The sequence below is a fragment of the Typopeltis vanoorti genome, chromosome 9 (assembly GCF_054136105.1).
Source record: "Typopeltis vanoorti isolate ZY-2024b chromosome 9, IOZ_Tvanoo_1.0, whole genome shotgun sequence".
In the NCBI taxonomy this organism is placed as follows: Eukaryota; Metazoa; Arthropoda; class Arachnida; order Uropygi; family Thelyphonidae; genus Typopeltis; species Typopeltis vanoorti.
In genome coordinates, this window is record NC_143557.1 from 143,282,249 (window position 1) to 143,304,917 (window position 22,669).

The following is a 22,669-nucleotide window of genomic DNA, read 5'->3' on the forward strand; positions in this document are numbered from 1 at the left end:
TAAATGATATAGGAAATGATCTGAGAGGAACAGTTCATTTGTTTGCGGATGATGCGAAGTTGGGTAGGGCAATAGTGAATGCAGATGACGTCAAAATTTTGCAGGATGATTTGGATAGATTGGAGGTCTGGGCTAAGGAGAATGGATGTCAGTTTAATGTGGCAAAATGTAAGGTTATGCATTTTGGGGTGAAAAGATTGGCGGCAGTTTACTGCATTGGTGGAACCGTGCTCCAGGAAATTGATGAGGCACGAGATTTAGGAGTGTTGGTAGATAAGGAATTGAAATTTAGGGGACACATTGCAAAAGTGACCAAAACAGCTCATCAAATCACTTGGTTGCTGAAGAATACGATGACAAGCAGAGACAAGCAGGTTATTATTCCTCTGTATCGAGCCTTGATAAGACCCCATCTAGACTACTGTGCTCAGATTTGGTCACCTAGGTTTCTTCTTGATGGGGAGGAGGTGGAGAGGATCCAGAGGCGAGTGACCAAGATGATAGCAGGTCTGTGGAATGAACCGTATGAGAACAGGTTGAGGATTTGTGGGTTGCAAAAATTGGTTGATAGGCGGAGGAAGGGAGATATGATTGAGACATTCAAATTACTGAAGGGTTTCTATAAAATTAATTCAGAAGATATTTTTGAGAACAGGGCTGGTTGTGGGAGGACTAGGGGACATCCATGGAAACTGGGCAAAAGTGTGGTTAGTAAAGGTGTTAGATCTGGGTTCTTTACTTTTAGAGTAGTGAATGAGTGGAATGCGCTTCCTGAGTCTGTGGTGGATGCGGTGACAGTGAATGAGTTTAAGGCGAGGTATGATAGATACTGTATGAATGTCAAATAGTTGTGATGAATATGATTTGGGGCCTCCCTCGATGAGTCCAATGACTCCCTGGAGTTGCCCGTAATAATAGTAATAGTAATAATATTTTCACCATAAGACAGATCATAGAAATAAGAATTGCCAAAGGACAGGAAACATTTGAATTTTGTGGAACCTTGTAAAGGTCTATGATTCAGTTCCCATTACCAGACGCTGGGGTTTTACAAGGTTTTGCACATTCTATATATGATCTTAATCAAACTGATAAGTGAGTCGATAATCAATTTGATTAAGATAATATAGGTGTGCAGAGCAGTTAAGTATAGAAGACTGAGTTTGTAACGTCTAAAGGTCTGAAACAAGGGTATGGAATGCCACCAATCCTGTTTAAGTTTTATTACCTTGAATGCAGTGCTGGTATGTTAGCTTGCTTCATTTAGAGTGAGGGGGAAATTGATATTGGAAATAGTGTCATTCATTCACTATTGTTTACTGATGAACAAGTGATAATTGCTCAAGATCAGGATGACACTGACTTTATGATGAGGAAACTGATTAATGTTCACAGCATGGAAGGCCTAAAAGTAAATAAGTAAATTCTACCAAGACAAAATATTGGTGTTGGTGGCAAAGGTAGGTTTAGATCTAGTCATTAAGTCAAGGCAGTAGATCATTACAGATTTAGGATCTATTATTCATAAGTCTGGAACATGCAAGAAAGATGTAGATGATTGTGTTAACCAAGCCTGTAATGCTATTAAACAACTGATGTGTGTTATGGAGTTGAGACATTCATCATTAAACCAAGATGATACTCCAAATGGTAGTAGAGAGTGTTCTGATATATGGGGAGAAAAGGATGGACAGCAAATGTAAAGCAGAAGAGCCATATAAGAGCTGTAGAGATGAATGGCTTATGATCAATTATGTGTATATCTCATCTTCAAAGAGTTTTAAGGATCCTGGTGATCCTTAATTTGTCTGAGAAAAGTGGAGGCTTTCTCCAGAAACTTGTGAACTGTTTTGATTTTGTGTTTCAGGAGTGAGCCTAGTTTATCTATTCTGTTATACCTTTAATGGTGTGTGGTTGGGGGGGGGGGGCCTTTTTGAAGAGTTGAAGTTTTTTGTAACCATTCTGTTCAAAGAGTACAAGTACAGCCTGTTGTTCCAGATTCACTGCAGATCCTGAGAATGAAATTCGCTCTGTCTTGAAGGCTAAAGTTTTGAAAATCCCAAGTTTCTAAGCAGGATGGTGATGGGAAGTGCCATGTTTGTGTGTGTGGACTTCCAATAAACTGAGCATGTTAGGGATTCATCCAGTTGCCTTGTAATTAAGGTATCCAAGAAGGCCAAAACCAAGACTAAATAATTACAGATGTAGAAAGTTTTTTATTTGCTTGGTTACAAAGTAAATATTAGAGCAGAAATTATGTTCTTGTTTTATTCCTTTACCCCAAGCATTATTAAAAGTTTGTACATTAAGTTTCTTCACAACTGCTTTCCCTCTATATAGAGGATGTTGATTTCACTCCATTGCCTCATTATTCATAATGCATGGCACACTTCTTCTTTTTGCAAGTGTAGGTTGCTGTTCATTAAGGAGGGATCAATTACCAAGACCAGTTTCATTATTGAGGACTCATAAATGGATTTTCTTGTATAATGAGACTTGTGCAGTTTCTGTAATTATATAGACCAGAGAAAAAAAATTATTTTAGACAAATATTTCATCTTTCATATGTGGTATCATCAGCATAAGTGAAGAACAATGATGAAATTTTACAAAAGAGTAGTAAAATACAGTAGAATCCATCTAAATGTGTAGTTGCACATTAGGATAAAACATTTATCAGTATAGGTGTGTGTGTGTATCAAGCTATTTAATACAGTTGATAATTTTCCAAACTTAGGGGAATACAAAGACAGTTTCATTATGATTAAGGTTCAGCTCTTTGCTTGAATAAATATTCATATTTATAAGTAAATATATACAAGTTTGGTATTATTCCACTGTATGCCATGACTTGTGTTGTCAGTTCCATGTTGAGCTAGGCTAGATTTATGAGGTCTGATAAGCCAGATTTGCCCTGATGATCTGAACCCCCCCACCCATCATCCTGTTTGAACATAAGGCAAGTTGCAAGAACATAAGACCTGGTAAACACTAAGTAGTGGAGACAGTAATTAAATGTGAATTTGGTTGATGGATTTGAAGATAGCAATAAGTTGAAATTTTCTTAAAATCTTTGCCACACGTTTGTAAATAGCCTTATAAAACTTGCATTTTCAGATATTATGGTTAGTTTCAACATTATTTCCTTTTTCACAAATATTATTATTATTATTTGACACCTCGAGGGAGTCCAAGGACTCATTGAGGGAGGGCACCTGTTCTACAACTCCGTTTCCACCATTCAATCACCAACTTAACACAACTACGTCTACCGCCAACCACCACTGTTATTTCCACAGACAATCACAAACATCCATGTCCATGGCAGGATTCGAACCCACAGCCGTTTAGCTGGAGAGCGGATACACTATCCACTCGGCCAGCCAGGCCAGCGTGTTCCTCATACTAAGACTAGAATTTTTGTCCCAAGAATTTCCATTAGATGCTATTGGTTTATTCAAATTCCATGGAAGGATAAATTCTACAAGTTGAAGAAAGAACTGTGATGGGCTCACCTCTATCATCTAATTTAGATACTTTTTATTTGGAATGCTTTGGAGAAAAAAAACCTCTTGACCTGAAACCATTCCTTTGGCTATGTTATACAGATGATGTATTTACTATTTGGAATCATACTGAGTCAGAACTCCATTCCTTTCTGCACAAAATTAATAATTTACATCCTCGAATTAAACTTACTCTGGAAAAAGAATTGACAGAAGGAATTGCCTTTTTGAACATGCATATCAAACAGGAATCTGAAGGGTAACTTTTGACATTCTTCTGTGTACCATAAACCAACTTTTACAGAGGCTATATTCCTAATGCACCTGTTCACCATCCATCTCTAAAGGTAGTGACCAGCCCCACGAACAGTACAAAAAGCAAACTAGGCGAGTTACAGCCATGGCGAGAAAGGTGGAATCAGGCTATGACAATTAGTTAGTTTTATAGGCAAAGAGAAATCACAGATAATTTTTCTTGCTATGTGGCAAGTAAAAGGTACCCATTGAATGTCTGAATGCTGAAGTGAAACTATATGTAAGGATAGAGGTATTAGTTATTTCAGGAGCTTGATTTGAACACAGCAGTTGGAGTAGATGGAATACCAGCAAGGTGTTGAAAAATGTACAAGAGAATTAGTAGTGCCGTTGATTTGATTATTCGATTTGTGTCTCAGTATGTACAGAATTTCTAATGAGTGAGAGGAGAACAAGATAATTCTGTTATATAGGGATGGAGCTAGGATATAAGTAACCAATTATAGCCCACTCAGTATCTTTGGAGTGGTCATTTAAGTGTTGGAGAGGATAATTTGGATCTGCCCCATCCATCTATCTATCCCATAGCATCTTAATTGTCTAGAGAGGATAGCATGACTTTACTGAAGGTCCTTGCTCTTGCTTTAGCAATTTGCTCACATTTTATAATAGTGACTGTAAAGTTGAATAAGTGCAAAGATTTTTTAAACAGGACATTTAAATGGGATTTCACACTAGAAATTGTTTTGCAAACTCAAAGAGATGGGCAAAATAGGCTTGTGACATGGATTGTAGAATAGATAACTGACAGGTATCAGAGAGAGTTAATGTATGGATGTGCCAAGTCTAATATGATGATGATTTATGATTTTAATGGCACAAGGACAGCAAAGGTCATAGCAGTACACAAGGTAAGACAATCACAAACATTCATGCTTGCAGTGGGATTCGAAAGCATTACCTGTTGGTTGGAGAACTTGTATACTAACCACTCAGCCAACCAGGCTGGTCAAGTCTAAAAGAAGGAGGAGGATATAGTTGTGTATACTACAGGGTTCTGTACTTGAGTCATTGTGGCTTGACTTGTATGTTAATGATATTGAAGTGGTCTAGATAGTAATATACAATTATTTGCCAATGATTCAAAGTTAGAAAGGGTGATAAAGGCCATTTCTGACACAGCATCCTTGAAGGCTTAAACAGACTGATTCCATAGGCAAATGTTAATGACTATTAGTTGTATGTTGCTAAGTATGAGGTTATGTATTTTGGACTGAGGAGATTGCAGATGGAGTATTAATGGTAATTTGCTGCAAGTGGTCAATGAAGATAGTTACTTGGGGAGAGATGGTAGACAGAGTTAAAGTTTAGGAGGTATAGTGTGGGAATAAAGAGTTGTTTTTCACTGTATAAGATCAATTTTTACTGTTGTCAGATAAGAACACCTGGGTTTATCCATAGGAAGCACTCTATAGTATCTTTTCGGTTATCATGATAACAAACATACATTGTTAAGGGGATAGATGAGTAAAATTCTACAGCTAAAAAAAACATGAAGAAAAAAGTTTTTATTCTAAAACAAAAATTTGTGCTTAGGAACAGATATTTTCAATAGTCATATCCTATAATGAATGAATGAAGACATCTGTTAATAGAGGATAGTTCTTTTAAAGATTCCAGTGTAGACATTAACTTCATTGGGTTCTCCAGAGGCCAAGTAGAAATCCTATAGTACAATTGCATGGTCTCATTCAAAATATAAATATATAATATATGCACTATCCATTTCAAAAGATATAATTCAAGGAGGCAGTGGTAGTTTGTATGAAAAAACTGAAGTCTATCACATGAATATTAACAGTTACTTTTCATTTGTAGCTAAGGACACCATATTTGGGATTTCTGAATTATTATAATAATGCATAATAGGAGAAATAGTATTTATAAATGCTTTGTGTGGCCTATGCATATAAAAAATTAAAGTTGATAGTTGAATCACTTTTACCTTATGTGACATTTCATTCAGAGATAATCAGATTATTTATGTGATCTTAGCTGTTTGTAAGCAGTGCACATTAAAACAGTCAACTCAACATTTAGAACTAGTTTACTGAGAAATTCCATTAATCATTCAAATCAAAATATAAATGTGTTAAATCAAATTATATTTTATACACAAAGTCAGTCTTTTGATTTGCTTCATTTCAAATGAATGCCAACGAGCTTTGAGGAATGGTAACAACTAGCAACAACAATATAGCAACATTGTCGTTAACCAGAGCATCACAGACCCAAAGATGTGAAGAATACACGTGTAGAATGTTATGCCAAATTCTTCAAGTATATGATGATCTGGGAATGATAAATATACACCTTTTAGTTTCTAAATATAGATTTCTATTTCTAACAGCCTCGTCATATTCCATAAAAATAAACACAGAAACCCAGTGGGTCATATATGGTGATATCTTGTATCTTAGTCCACCAATGCATAACCATCCAAGAACTTTTAGTCTTGTTTAGGCAGCATGCCCACTGTAGCTTCCAGTTTTGCCATCACAGAGAAATATTGAATCAGAAATGTGTGATCCAAAATATTTACGCTTCAGCGTCATTGTCCAAAATAAATGAAAATACTGATCCCAGGCATTTAAATTCTTGACCCTGTTTTCAGAATGTGCTCAATCTGGCATGTACTGAGTAGGAGCAACCTCCAAAAGCAATTGGCAAAAAAGTGTAATTTTCCCTGCAAAAGAAAAAAAAATTAGATACATGCTTTTTTTTTTTTGATAGAGCCAAAATCTTTTTTAAAAAAATATACAAACATTACAATTTACGTGAATACTATGTTAATATTATTCGGAATAAATTTTATTTCAAAAGAGTTATTTTAAATACAGTGATTGCAATTGCATCTAATTTTCTGAATTCAGTTCTTTAGACAAACAGTTATTAATATCCAGTTTTTCTCAGAATTAAATTGCATTAGGTGGAAAGAACTTCTTTATATCTAAGTAACTTTTTTGAAAACAGATCAGCAGTGCCACTCCCAAGCCTTCATATATAGTGAGCCCAAGCAATCAATGAATAAAAGTATTTTTTTTTATTCATTCATAGAAATGACATCAGTTCTATCAAGGAGATAGAACTGATGTCATTCTCATGGCTTTAACACTTGTATTATTGTCTGCAATATTGCGAGTTCGATGGTTGATTTTTTGAGATGCTCCAAGTTTCCAGGAAAAGAAGGCTATTTGTCGGTACCAAAGATCAACTAACTTAGGAACTGTTCAAAGAAAAGTTTAGAAAAGACCAACTAGAATGAAACCTATAACAGTCTTTCTTCAGGAAGTTTAGCTCTATGGATGCAAATGTCATTTCCATAGGTCTACAGAGGAACCTATCATATTAGTTTATATATTATAATAGAAGATTATATCCTGTGAACTAAGTAACGTACCTAGCTAATGATCTAGTAACATGAAAATCTGTTGTGACATTATTATTATTATACAGACACCTCCATGGAGTCCGAAGACTCATCATGTGAGACCCAAACTATCCACACAATCTATCATACCTCTCGAACCTATTAACAAACAAACACTCATAGCTGACTCTGGCAACCCATTCCACTCATTCACAACTCTCCAAGCAAAAATTCTAGTCATCACACCCAACTAACCACACCTTTATTGAACTTCCATGGATGACCACTTGTTCTAGTCCCTCTAGCCAAGTGCTGAAACATTTCCTCTTCATCTATCCTATAAAATCCTTTAAGCAACTTAAATGTTTCTATCATATCCCCTCTTTTGTTCCTAGCAACCAACTTCTCCAATCCACATCTTCAATCTATCCTTAGGGAACATTCTGCAGGCCACACACCATCTTGGTCACTTGGCTCTGAATTCTCTCCACTGCTTCCCCCAAGAAACCCAGGTGACTAGACTTGGGCACAGTAATCCAGATGTGGATATATCGAGGCCTTATAAAGAGGAATAACTTCCTTATCTCTACTTGTTAATGTGCTCTTCAATAGCCAAGTAATCTTATGGGCTAGCTTAGCAATATGTCCTCTAAACTTTAACTCTCTGTCTACCACCATCACTAAATCTCTAGCTACATCTATTTCCTGGAGTACAGTGCCATCACTGTACATAATTACACTAGTGCTGTTGACAATTGAAGTTATGGAAAAAGAAGAAGCTTGTTAACATTTTATCCCTAAAATGCATAACTTTACATTTCTTCACATTAAACTGACAACCATTATCTTTTGCCACGCTGACATCCTATTTAAACAATTCTGCAAGCTCTCCACGTTTCCTTGATTAACTATTATTCTAGCTAATTTTGCATCATCAGCAAACAACAGTATTTCCTTGCAGGTTATTTCCTATATCATTTATGTACAAAATAAACAGCAATGGCCCCAGCACTAAACCTTGTGGCACACCACTAGTCACCTGCTTTTGTCTCGATTCTGCCCCTCCATATACCACTTTTTGATATCTGTCCAGCGGCCTCCCTCTTATCCACATTTGACAGAATACAACAGAGTTCCATGTTGTATTCTGTCAGATGTCTTTGCAAAATCATCGTGCAGCCATTTCCTTTATTCAGCTCAGCTGTTATTCTATTATAAAAAGTTAATAAATTACTAAGGCATGACTGACCCTTCACAAAAGCCATGTTGACCCTCATACAGTATATTTTTATCTATGCACTCTTGAATTCTCTTTTTGACCAATTTTTCTAGCACTTTTACCACAATACCAGGGGAGATACTGATTGGTCTATAATTTGCTACTGCAGTCTTGAATCCTCCCTTATGCGAGGGAATTATTTTGCCCTCTTACCATTCCCTTGAAACTCTACCAGAGCTGAGACTTAAAGAGCCTAGTAAAAGGCATTGCCAGTTCCCTTGCACATTCTCATAAAACCCTAGCTGATTCCCATCTAATCCTACAGCTGTACTTACATTAAGATTCCACAATATCCTAAGATCTAATTCATCCACCTTTGTTCTCACATTAGTGTCTGTCACATAGGTTAAAGCAGTAACCTCACGTGGATGATATACCCTTGCAAAGTGGTCACTGAATAACTCAACTATTTTATCTGCTTCTGTCTCCTCATGGTCATCGTCACTCATTAGGGTTAATCTTCCTTACTTGCCACATAATGAAAGAACTCCATGACTTCCTTTAGCCTGCATGGCTAGATTTTTCTCATCTGATGTTGCCTTCCTTGCCATGCTGGTCACCTCTGTTGCCAGAGCCTTGTACTGTTCATGAGTTTGCTGGTCAACTTTATCTTATATACAGCATTATCTTTTGCAACTCGTCCTTAATGATGATATTCTCATCAATCTGAGATGTTAGAGATAACATCTAACTCCTACCTGTTTAACCCTCCTTAACCTAAGCATACTATTTAATACTGCTTCCTTAAGTTATCTTGAGGAAGCAGTATTAAGCATACTATTTAATACTGCTTCCTCAAGATAACTTAACTATATTCAATGCAGTGTTGTATGCCATGGAACAAATTTAAGCTTCTTTCTAAGCATGTCATAATTTTCTAATGAAAAAACAAATAAAACAGATAAAAATCACCAATTTTACACGAGCACTAAATTACACCACCACTCACAATATAGTCTTAAACCTCCCTCTTCACTTCTTATATGCTTCTCTTTTCTTGAACAGCCTTGGCACACTAGTGGAGGAATGCTCAGATAACACAAGAAAGAAAGAATTTCAAGCAGAATGGGGAATTAATTTTTTTTTCTTATACCAGTAAGAATTAATTTGGGATTTGTTCACTGCAAATATTTCAATCCAAATACTGGAAAGGAAAGCATAAAAATTATGCAGATCATCCTACATGGTATTCAGTAGGATGATTGTGTACTCGGTAGTACTTTTAACTTTTATTTGCCAAAGTTGAAAGTACTATTAAGCAAGTTTCACTTTCATTTTTAAGGAATGATACTATTTAAAAGAATTTTTTAAATCTTATCTGCAGACCTCTGGTTATTCCTCAGTTCCAGGTTCACTTGAAAAATCCCTTTTATTTTCTTTGTTGCTAGATATGAGGAAAATTTTCCCCATATCAGATAAGAGTTGAATGCTGATAATATCCAACAAATGGGCACATTTCTCATAATTTCAGCTGCATTGAAAGCGAGATACTCTGGCATTCTTATAATGCCAGACATGGATGGATGGATGAAAGTGGCTGTGGGATTGTGTTCTTTTTTTTTTTTTTTTTTTTTTGATGTCAGTCTTATTGTTTTCTATAATTACTGATGTTAGTGCTTCATGTTATCAATAGCTTAGATATTTTTCCATTTATTCTGTTCTTGTGTAGTATTGCAACTAAGTCAGCTAAATCTTTCAATACATCAAGCCTTAAATGGCATTCTTTCTTTCCATTGTGTTAATTTGATTTGCTCATGCCATATATTAGTTTAATTTTTAACCTGAGGAGTTCTCTGTGATTTCAGTTTTTTTTTTTTTTATTATTTTTATTTTTAATATTAGAGTAAATAAGTGGTATTTACTCTTGTGTCCTAGTTTTGGATACCAAATGTGGAGTTGTGCTATTTTGCATTCTTTCCAATCCTTCCCACTGCAAGATTTGTATTAAATAACCAGGTCAGGAGCATAACTTTTGTACATTCCTTAAAAATATTTTTATAGGTGTGATGTCATCCATTCCCACAGCGTTATTAAAACCAAATCAACACTCGACACGCCTCTTATTCCTTGATAACGCACCCATTGAATAACTCCACTACATCCCTTGCAATGGGCACTCTGCTACTATAACTATGCACCAGTGTCATTCTTCTACAACTATTCTTCCTCTTGCTTGCCATATAGCAGAAGAATTCCTTTGAGTTATCTTTGGTGTGGATCTAAATTTGATTCTTGTCTTATTTACATTGATTACAGAGCAATGAGGAAGTATCAAATATTGCTCTGGCATCCAAATATAGGAATCAGCTATTTTGGGTGTTGATTAAAGTAAGACTGTATTATTACTAACTGCCTCCCTGTTGCCTACGGCACCCAACCCCCGTGTTCCGGACTGGTAGGCCAGTTCTCCTTGCATTCCGATGACTCGGATTTTGAAGATTCGACACCCAGGGCAGCCCCGAGTTTCAAATAACTTGAGAAAAACGTTACAGCCTACGTCCGTTTCCAATTTCAGCTTATTTTATAGTATAGAGTAGATTACAGTAACCTCCACGGAGTCAGTAGACTAATTGTGTGAGGTCCACTTAATTAGCATCATGTCTGTCATATTGAAACTTGAAATCATTCATGCTGTCCACATTGTAAAAAAAAAAAAAAAAAACCAGTGAGTTATGAAACCAGGCAGTAGGTTTTGTAATTGCCATTGTGAACAGTTCAGTTCTACTGATACTGATGAAGAGATGATTTCGAGTTTGAACATGGAATATAAAAATTTTGTGTAAACCTGGATGATCTCTTCATGTGTTATTGATGCAATAGAAAATTACAATATACAGATTGTATCTAAGATCTGTATTTGGCTTCTTGTATATTTAAGATCTAAAAGAAGCTATATATAAGAAGCCAGAAGGCTAGACAAACTAGAAAATGGTATGGATTTTATGGTGTTTGCATATGTAAAAACTTTCACACTAGTAAATGATCACTTCTGACATATTTCTGGTTATCTGATCTTTCAATTATCAATAGTCATTCGCCAACAGAAAATAAGGATGATACCAAAGATAACTTTTATAAAGAATTAGAAATATCGATTTACATATAAGCATTCTATAAAATTAATCATTGTTGGCTTTAATGCTAAAACAGGAAAAGAAATGATATAGACCAACAGTTGGCCAAGATACTGTGCACAGCATTTGTAAAGCCAATGGGATTAGAGCTGTTCATTTTGCATTCTCCAAGAGGGCTTACAGTTAGTAGTATATTCTTTCCTAGAAGGAATATCCCTAAACAAATTTGACTCTCCCTAGATGGAAATAGTAAGCAACCAAAAAGGCCATGTAATGATAAGGCATAAGAAACATTCGCACCTATAGAGGAGCTGATGCAAATACTGATCATTATCTGGTAATGGTAATAGCACATTTCAAGCTGGCTTTCTGTCAAATAGAGAAATAGTACCAGAAATAAAGATTCTAACTGATGTATATAAATATTGAAAAGTGCAAATATGTAAATATACAAAAACAATGCAGAAAAGTTAAAACAGGAAATACAATATTCAGTCCCACTTATGCCCGAGAGAAATATAGAAAAGAATCAAAAGTACTATTAGTCATTGTGTTAGAGAAATCCTTCAATTCGAATAAAAGAAAGAAAAACAAATAGTTCATTGATGTATGTAAACAGCTTGCAAAAAAACGTAATGAGATGCAGTTAAAAATGCTATCACCAGAAAACTGCAAAATACTTCCAGATTAAAAAATAAATAATTGAAGAAACTAAAATAATATAATGCAGAGGTTCTTCAAGTGCAGTGAGATACTTAAAAGAGGATATAAACCACAAAATCAAATAATTACTAACGAGCAAGGAGATTTAATTACAAAAAAATTGTTGAGGAATTCAGGCAGTATTTAGAGAGACTGCTAAACAAATCACCAGATGAAAATTTACACCAGAGGTACAATGCTTAGAAGAAAATGTTGAAAATAAAATTACAGCCGAACTTCTAAAAATTAGAGGAACACTCTTTTAACCACAGATTTATGAACTCAAGCTAATATGGTAAAAAGAAAAAAAAAATTCCAGTTGAGTGGAATACAGCTATGCTGTGCTCTAGGTTTTTAAAAGGAGACTTCCATGATACCAGTAACTTGTAGAAGCATCATCTCCTTGTACAAAATATCTATGCTGATGTGGAAGTGAATGTACATGCTTCAAACATCAGAGTATCAGTGTGGCTTCTCAAGGGAAAGTTGATGGCAGATCATATTTTCACTCTCTGATAGTTGCTAGAAAACCACGAATTCGTTAAAGAATTACATCAAGTATTTGTGGACTATATACAAGCATACGATAGTATACATTAAATCACACTATGGGATGCAATGAAACTTAGAATACCAAAAAATATATAAATATGATATGACTATGTAATCACCTTTTTTACGCAGTTCGTTTCCTACAGGAACATTTAAGTTTTGAAATAAAATCTGGACTCCCATAGCAACTGCCATATATGGAACAGTCAAAACTGTAGGTGAACATCTTGCTGACATAGCAAACGTGTCTCATTATAACCTAGTTCACAACTTTTTAATTTTACAGTATGATACCAAAGTTGGTTTTAAATAATATATATATTTATTTATTTATTGTTCTGAGTTGGCCAATGTCATTTTAACTGCATCTTTGAATTTAAGTACAAGCCATCAATATATCACAATCTTGGGAGTTGCCAAAGTACTTGATGTTTTTCATTGGTCGCATAAGCTAGGCCAGACTTATGCACCCGTAATTTTTGTACATCTTTAATGTGTTATTTCGTTTGAATAATTCCCATTGCAGAAAGGAGATGTGCATGCACAGAATATTTTGTATAGTTGTGTAGTTGTATAGTTAAGTGGTGAATGAGGCTCCTTGGGTGATCTGGAGATCATGGATACTTTGTCAAAAGAGAGAAATCGCTTTTATGTTCTACTGCTAGAACATAAACTATCTTGTCAGTGACGTTTTTTTAATGTAAAGTAATTGCATTGCCTGCATGCTCTTGTCTATATGCTGCATTAAGTTGTGGCCTTAGTAAAATGCTATGGATAATTTTAGTATAGCTATTGCTAAAGAGTACTTCCCTGAGGTAAGCCTTTGTTCCCTTTTGATGTCACTAAATGTTGTGCATGCTTTATCCTTGAATGTTTTTAGAATACCTCACTTCTGGATTGGATAAGTGTATGAAGTAGCACATAAATACCACTCGCTATTGTTTATTTCTGTAATACTGCAAAGGATCGTTTGTTGTGATCCATAATTGAGGTCAGAACATCTAGGAAAGGAAGTGTCCTGTTCTATTCAACTTCTGTGAATTGAATTTTGTTATTTAAAAAGTCTGTTAAACTATGAAGACTTTCTTTGGAACCCAACGAGATTAAGAGGGTGATATTAATGTATGCTTTGTATGGTATTTAAGATATATCTCTTTTCAAATGACTTCATGTACATATTTACTAAATATGGGAAATCAAAACTCATAGCTGTCCTCTGTTTATAGCAGGAATCATAAATTCCACATTGCCAGTCCATTCCTAGTCGTTCATTATCCAGACAAATACTTGGTAACTGGTTGCACAAGGGAAGAATTGGATATTAGGCCAGAAGTGCCGATGGTTCTCTGCAATCTTTAAAAGGTTAAGCAGCATTCCGTCAGTTATCAAGTTTTGACTCTAAAACAACTATAAGACCATATGCCTATACTATCTTGTGTATGTATGTATGTATGTGTATAACATATAAACTTATCCTCTAATGCCTTTTTGATGGTCCAAAAGGAGTAAGTAGGTGGAGCTCCTTTAGCTTTACTTTTTGAAGACCAGTGGGCAGCCAGTCTATATCCTTCAAGCATTTAATGATAGAAAAAAAAATCAGCTAACGCCTTTTTATTCCCGTATACGGGAGTAGGCGAGGCCATTTAGCCCTATCTTACTTTTGGAGACTGAGTGGGCAGTTCAATCTCCATTGGTACCCAATCAGAGACAGATGGCCCAAGGCTATCACTAATTAAGCGGTACGCAGTGAAGAGAGACGGCTCAAATGTGCCGCCATCTCGTGGTCCCTAACCCTAACACAATATATATATTTAATGTCTGAAATAATGTGGGTTCTACGGTCGATTTTCTTGATTTTACAGGACGAAAAACCCGAGTTTCCGGGGGGAAAAACCCGCTTGCCCGTGCCAGAGATTGACTAACTCGGGAACCGGTCGAAAAAAGGCTTAGAAAAATTTCCTCTAGTCGCCGACTAGACTCGAAACCAAGACTTCGTGCGGCCAAGCGCGGCCGCACGAGCTCTTCGACCCAATCAATGTTTAGATAATTACTTGGAACATTATTACCATCATTGTTTTCTCGCGTTTCAACCCAAATGAAGTTGTCTGATATCATTAGTAGTCCTCCTCTTCTCCTATCTCTTCTGTCAATCCTAAAAATAGTATACGTATTTCACTCAATCCCAGTTACCATATCTGATTCTGATAGCCAGGTTTCACTAATTCCAACAATCTTAGGCCACATCATATTCAATAAAGCAACAAACTCAGCCCCTTTGTTTTATTGGGATCTTTTTTGGAGCTATAGAATATGTCTTTAACATTTCTTACAGGTGATTTTAAATGTAAAATATGCGGTGAAAAATTGAGATATAAAAAGAAACAAATATTACTAATGAAAGTTTGGTTTGTAATGTTTTTTATTATAACTTTTATTTATTTTTTAATGTTAATTCAACTCGCGAAAGCTTGCGAACCTCTAGCATTGGTACAGTGTAAAGCAAAGAATTAGATAGTCCAGGAAGTGCTTCCATGGCTCAGTCAGTTTCGATGATAGCCCTTTGGTTGGATAGACCTGGGTTCAAATCCTGTCTAGAACTCGAAGAACCTTTATCAGGGCTTTTCAACGAAAGGTGAGTTAGCTGATCTCTTCTTCCCCGAAAGATAGGTTTTTTCTTCTGCAACCAGACAAACTTGATCAGATAATCCAGAAAGTTTACTAGAGGCCAACTGACTTTTTTCCAGTAGGGAGAGTGATAAAAATCATTTACAACCTAAAGACTTTCAAAAACATCCAGATAGAATTTTTTACTCCAGCCTTATTTGGAGGGTGGATTGTGCTGCCCCCTTGACCCTCCAGACCCTTTAAAGTGAAAACATTCAACGTAAGTTCTGTGTAATATCCAGTCTGTAGTAACTTAAGGGGTGTAAGGTCAAGAAAATTAGTTCTTTTCTACATAATGAACTATTTGGAATTGGGCGTCCATCTCACAATTTTAAAATGTATATAGAACAGAATTTTCTAATATACACAAATAATACTGTTAATTTTTTTTTCAGAAAAAAAAAGGACAAGCATGCTACATTCGTTTTATGCAAATCTCTTATCATTCAGTGGGTAAACTTTTAACCTTAAATGCCAAAGTCAATGAGCTATTTTTTTTTTCACTTCTTTCTCCTTCCGTAAAAGATTTCATTATTACCTTTTGTCCTCTACCTTTTCCATCTGTCAATCAATTTTAGTGATATGATACACGATTTACAACTTTCAAAACACTGTCTGAAGTACAGTAGGCCGAGAAACACACGAAACTCCAAACACAGAAATTCACAAATTTTACTCGCAAACATGCTGAGCAGTTTTTTTTTTTTTTCTTAACTCGGCTATATTCACTAAAATTGACGGGCGGTAGATGGCGTTGGTGTAGTGAATAGTGGATTCAGAGAGATGTAGAGTAGGTGTCCGTCCTCGATGAGTTTGAACTCCCTGAAGGTGTCATGTAATAATAATAATAACACTCAAATCGTGTACAGAAAATACGCTGAGCTTTTTATTTATATTTATTTATTTTTGTTGTTGAACTGGCTTGCCATCTCGATTATAATTGGATTGGCAGAGAAAACTCTTAAGAACGTGAATGACCTTCTTCAGATAACAATTTGGTTTGAAAACATTCGTTCGCATTTAAAATAGCATTCAGTTGTGGAAACTTGCATTATTATTTCATATTTAAGATCGTTGAGTCAAAGACTCATTATAGGAAATAATTAACAAGAATGGAATAGATCTAACAACCGCAATATCTTATATTACATCTTAAATCCATTCACTGTCTGTAAACTTACTAACTAGGACACTGGCAATGCTTTACATCCACTCACTACTTTCTATGCAACAAAATATGCTACCCTCTTACTGAACCCATATATATATAGTTCCCTATTCACCTCCTCCATTCTGTCACTGAAAATATCTTTGGTAAGCTTCTCTCAATAATTTCTGAGTTGATCATATTTCACTTCTTATTTACCAGGCAGATTGCACTCTCCAATTCTGTCCTCAAGTTATATTCTAGCTTTTGCACCTTTTCCTTATTTTCCCAAAGGTCATAAACCTAAATCAGCGTACTTTTTTGATGTGACCAGACCATGGCCTTAGATAATTAAGGGACCATGAAAAGTAAATGCCAACTACGAGAATGTTGCAATATTTATCGTTTGGCTGGCAAATCCTGAGTTTGAATTCACATCTCACACACGACGAAAATCTTTATAAGGGCTTTTCCAGCTGAAAGAAAATTAACCAATCTCAAACAGAGTTTATTTTAATTTTTTTGTCTCGATCTACATACCCGTCAAGTTTCCTTTTCAATATGGTTGAGTTATTTTGTGAATATTACAAAAGAATAACTAAAGGATCATAAAATCGTGTGTACTGTTATTGAAATAAATATTATTCAATTCAAGAATAAACAGCATACTTGGTTGCCTTTTTTTTTTTTAACTGATAGCATCCTCAGACTGAATCTATATATATAAGAGAGAAATATATAAGAATAAATAGCCTCTGAAAACAATTAACTATTCAACGTTTTTTGCTTTACAAACAAATTCAGAGCTAAGAACAAGGAATACATTTGATGGGGGGGGGAGAGTTTCCAAACGTCACACAAACTATTCCTTGATTTCTATTGGTGCTACCATGAGAGCGAATCACTTCGCTGAACACGGAACTAGCTAGAAGATAGGAAGTGATCTATCTCCGAACTAAAGCTAAAACATTTTCACATTTGACGTCTGTAGACGCAGTATGGTCCCTGCTGTACCTCCCATGGTTATGACAATGATGTCTTCTGCTAGAATAAGTGGTAGAGTCGCAGATTCCCTTTCCACACAACGTTTGTAGGACAATCACAAAGATCCATGCCCATGGCCGGATTCGAACCCACAGCTTCTTGGCTGGAGAGCAGATATGCTAACCACTTGGCCAACCAGGTAGCTGGGGGATGTTTATTCTCTCGAATATGATAACTGCTTCCAGTCTGACCTATGAAAGATGTCGCCTGAGTAGTGAGTTTTATGGACGTACAGATACTTTTGGAAGAGAGTATCTTAAAAGGGCTTTGAAGTGTCCCCCTAGTGCATAAACGATATTTAAAGTGACTGATGCCGCTTCTCATAGTATAGCGATGGAAATCGAAGCCGCACCTTCATCTGAAGACTCACACGACCACCACACTCATTGTACGATAAAAAATTATTCCCAGTGGGCAGAAAAGAAAATAACAATCTTGGAGGAATCTTAAAAAGCCTTCGGTCCTCAAAATGTTGGGAGAAGAAGGAAAGGTGAATTTGAGAATACAGAATTCTTAAAAGCATTGACATGAGCAGAAAGGACTAAATTTCTAGCCTTCGGGAATAGGGAATGAAATGTATTACTGAATTGATTAAATGTATGTAATTTAATTAATTACGATTAAATGCATTAATTATCATAAGCTGGTTTAAGGCACGCATATATTTGTATTAGTATAAAATCTTCGCAAATAGTATCAATTACACCTCAATATGACTTTCAAATTAACACAGCAATGAGAACACACGACATGCAAGTACATGATGTAAGGTGTCATGGTCAAGGTACATGAAGATTCTGGTAAAGATAAGTTTAACAAGAGATTTAAAAATAATAATAAATAATTAAAATAAAAATTTAATTAATTCTGGAACTTGCGAAGAATTATTTCCCATCAGAGGGAAATTTAAGTCTATTTAGATTCGGTCGTATAGCAAGATCTCACAACTTTCTTTGTATAGACGTTCTAGGAGATTATTACTTTTATAGAGAACGTTAAGAAAAAAAAATCAAGAAATACTGTATTTACTCTAACATATCTCGCACTATTTTTCTCAAAATTAAAGCAAAAAAATCGCGGTGCGAGATATATGCGGGGATTTTTGGAAACTAAAGTTTTCAGGAAACAACTGAAAATGGGGATGATTACCAAGAATCTCCTATTCGTTATCGCTACTTTTGGCCTCGAGAGTGGTTTCCTTGTGTGCATCGTCAAAGTCATCTACCCAGATAGCATCGTCTTCTTTCCCATTATTTCAAGCAAAAATTTCAAGTAATTTACAAGACTTGAGATACGTAATGAACAATCTTTAACGAATGACTAATCAGAAGTGAAAGAAGAGCGCGAAACAGACAGCAATGATAGGCGGTAGAGCAGCTTATGAAGATGCACATATGATTGGTGCGGTATTAGCAAAAGATCGCACGACCCAACGACAAAGGCAAGCTGACAATTGCTGAGTTGAAATGCTAATTCTCTTTAGCCGAATTCCAAAATATCTGAAACTTTCATAACATTCATATATATTTGTTAGTTTTAACACGTCACGACGAGGTGGTGTTTTGCCCGTTCATCGTTCCGAAGGAACTTCTCATTATCGTTTGTGTACCGCTTCGGGCTCAACTCACACAAAGTTTCAACCCGTCGGCTAAATTTTATTGCTACTTATTTGCGTGCCGCTTCCGTGTCGAGATGTCGGGCGGAGTTGCATACACATTATTTGGTATATTCAGGGTAGAATTTTATTTGAAGTTAGCCTTTGTGATCTGTCTTAATGACATCGAAAATTTTAAATGCAATAAAAACACATTTCATTTGCTGAAATAAAAGTCAACAAGCTTCACTTCAGCGAAGTAAAATTATTCAAAATTAAGTGGATATTATATTAAATACCACATCATTTCTTAGCGAATAAGAAACTCAAAGATAGGAAACCTAATCTAAGAGTTTCATGCCGAATATAGAAAACTATATAAAGTTCGGCGACTCCAAGCATAAGCCAACACCTGGTAGTGCAATGCCAGGGCAACTCATAGTAAAGGTGGAGCAAACTCCGATCACTGTCCTTAGTATTTTTCAATAATGTAAAACACAGCTCCTAGGAAATGTATTACTGTTCTACATTATGAGAGGTCACTACCCAGACCGGTTTTGACCTTTATTAAGGTCTCATCAGTGAGTAGGTAGACCTAGATGTAATACTAAGGTTTCAATAGTCAGAGCTTATTTCTTTACTGTATGTGTTGCCAAAAGGTGCACAAATACAATTTCGGAAATAAGAGCCAACATACACACTTGATGCACTTATTTCATGTAATTGAAAAATTGGACAATAATTTTTAGTTATATACTGTGTTTGCCAGTGCAACGCATAGTTTTGCTTGAGTCTATATAGCACAGTTTCTGTGGGAGTGGACATGTGATTCATTACTTAGTGCGTTTTTATCCCAGTTGTCTCTAATTGCACTATTTGTTGTTTTTCTTGTGTCTGTAGTATAGTGGCTGTTCAGGAGGGCATGTTGTTTACCACGGGTAAACAACATGCCTGGATAGTAATCGCGGGGAGCGAGTTACTATCACTCCGACGTGAACGTGTTTAAACTTTTTTTTCGTGTGCGAGATATATGCAAAACTTTGTAATTTCTTTTTTCATAAAGTAAAATCAGGAATGCGAGTTCTATGAGAGGGCGAGTTATATTTGAGTAAATTTGGTAGGTCAAATCAAATCCATCTTGCTTACTAAATGTCGAGAATAAAGCTTTAACGAACCTTATGCCACCAAGGTTATTGCCAGTTACAGTTTTCCTTCATCTGCCTTTCATCATGAAGAGTGATACAGAGTTGGTTTGTCGTGTTACCATTCCTTATATTAAAGGGCCTCGGAAGGCATAGTGAAACTACTTAGATCTGTTGGCTCACAAGTGTCCTTCCATCCTATCAACAAGATCTCTAATTTTCTAGGCTCATTTAAGGATAAGATCCCACCTTTCGCACAACCTGGAGTGTATCAAATTTCTTGCCAATGTGGATTATGGCATTTTCGACTGGTCGTGTGTCGTGATGAACATTTAGACTGCATTAAGTTCCATGAACCAAAACAATCTGGACTTCCGGAGAACGCGGTCACTACCAGATACAGAGTTCTTTGGAAGAAAATTAAAGTTCTCCATACAAGTAATAAGCTTGCAACATCGACTGAATCTAAAAGCATGGGCTTAAATTATCCTTCTTATGAAATAGTTCTTACAAATTCCAGAATTAAGTCAAATTTAATTATTTTATTATTCATTTTTAAATCTCGTTCAATTTATTTTTACTAGAACCCTAACATAATTAGACCATGACGTGTACCTCATGTTCGTGCAGTTGATGCATCTCATTCATAAGAGGAATAATTTAAGTCTATCGTTTCCATTTAGATTCGGTCGATGTTCGAAAGTTATTACTTTTATGGAGAACCTAAATTTTCAAACAAAGAACTCGATGTCTGGTAGTGATAGCGCACTCTGGAAGTCACGATTGTTTTTGTTCATGGAACTTGACGTAGTCTAAACTGAAATCTGTAAGAATATACCGATTTCAGTTTTTAATGGTTAATTTGAAAGTCATACTGCAGATATCCTTAATATTAAGGCGTAAATTTTATACCAATATATATACACAGTAAGCTAAATCCGTCATATATTAGTTAATTATATCTTACGTTCCTATTCGTGAAATTTATAGAACGTATCAAGTATCAGCTGCCCCGTTCTATGACGAGGATCATCTTAGAGAATATAAAAAAGTTCATAATATATTTTGTTGCCTACGCTCATTGGCGGATTACCCATTAAGGCAATGAGGCACGTGCCTAGGGCCTCAAGCTTTGGGGGTGCCCCAAGCCACGACATTTTCTTATAGTGTTTTAAAATAGATTAATGTTTTCAGTAAACATCATAAAAATCTTGATTATTTTAAGTAAAAATTTTTTGAAAACAATTATTACGTTTTAATAGGTATTTTGAACAGCGCGCACTATCTACGCTTTAAACAATGCCGCAATATCAATGTCGGCGCTAGTTGACAAGCTTCGTATTTTGTATTTTGAACAGCGCGCGCTATCTACTCTTTAAATTAAACCGCATTACCAATGTCGGCGCACGGCGCTGTTGACAGCTTCGAGGTCACGAAAACTGATTGCATTGCCGAGATAGGAAGTTTCGCCTGGTTGCTCTTTAACTTCATTTGTTATTGAATCGTGTAAGAGTGAGGTGTTTGTTTCAAAAATAACTTTTTAGTGTAACTTTTCGTGGTTTCATTATTTGAGTGTAGTGCAAGTAAAAAAAAAACTTTGTAAAATTGTAAAAAAAAAAAAACTGATGAAAAAATTTTAAAAATATAAAAAAATAATAAAAAGTTTTATTATTTATCATCCTTCAACAGGCAGAAAAATCCAAAAGTTCAAAAAATTCAAAAGTACAAAATTTCTTTTATTTGCCACCTAACTTTTATGTTTTTATTCTTTTTTTTATTATTTTTTTTTGTAGGCCCCCAAATATAATTTTCCTAGGGGCCCCAACTATCCTTAATCCGCCACTGTCTACGCTTCTGTGGAGAAAGGACATGCTACGAATACATTTTCCACAAAAAATAAATCCCATCTTGAATAAGAAATTCTTATCATTTTCTCGACTTATTTTCATGAAAATTTTGTTTCGCTTCATCAGGAGATAATTACACGAATAAACTAAAACACCAGAAATCAAGTAATAACGGTGGGTGTACCAGAAGAATTTAAATTTATGGGATACTGTTTCTCTTTTTATTCGTATGAGGAAAGCAAAGAAATGAAACGGTGGAATAAAAAACTAAGAAAATATGGTCTTCCAAAAAATATTCCCAGATGAAACGAACAAACAAAAAAAGATTTGACTTAAAAAAAAATTAATTCTGCAGCCACCGCATATTAACTTGAATCTCTTGAAAAACGAATTTCAAGTATTGGGTACAGGTCAGAGACCTATCTAAGACTGG

The 22,669-nt window shown here is 35.5% G+C and overlaps 1 protein-coding gene across 5 annotated transcripts in view; it reads right to left on the reverse strand.

Annotated features, from left to right (window-relative positions):
* Positions 1-5,850: 5,850 nt before the first annotated feature.
* Positions 5,851-22,669, reverse strand: part of sbm (L-type amino acid transporter sobremesa) — a 196,265-nt gene continuing 179,446 nt past the window's right edge. For all 5 annotated transcript variants that reach the window (XM_090398362.1, XM_090398360.1, XM_090398365.1 and 2 more), the window contains one exon: positions 5,851-6,507. In XM_090398362.1, the coding sequence (XP_090254488.1) occupies positions 6,443-6,507 (65 nt within the window). In that variant the 3' untranslated portion in view covers positions 5,851-6,442. The remainder of the gene's footprint in view (positions 6,508-22,669) is intronic.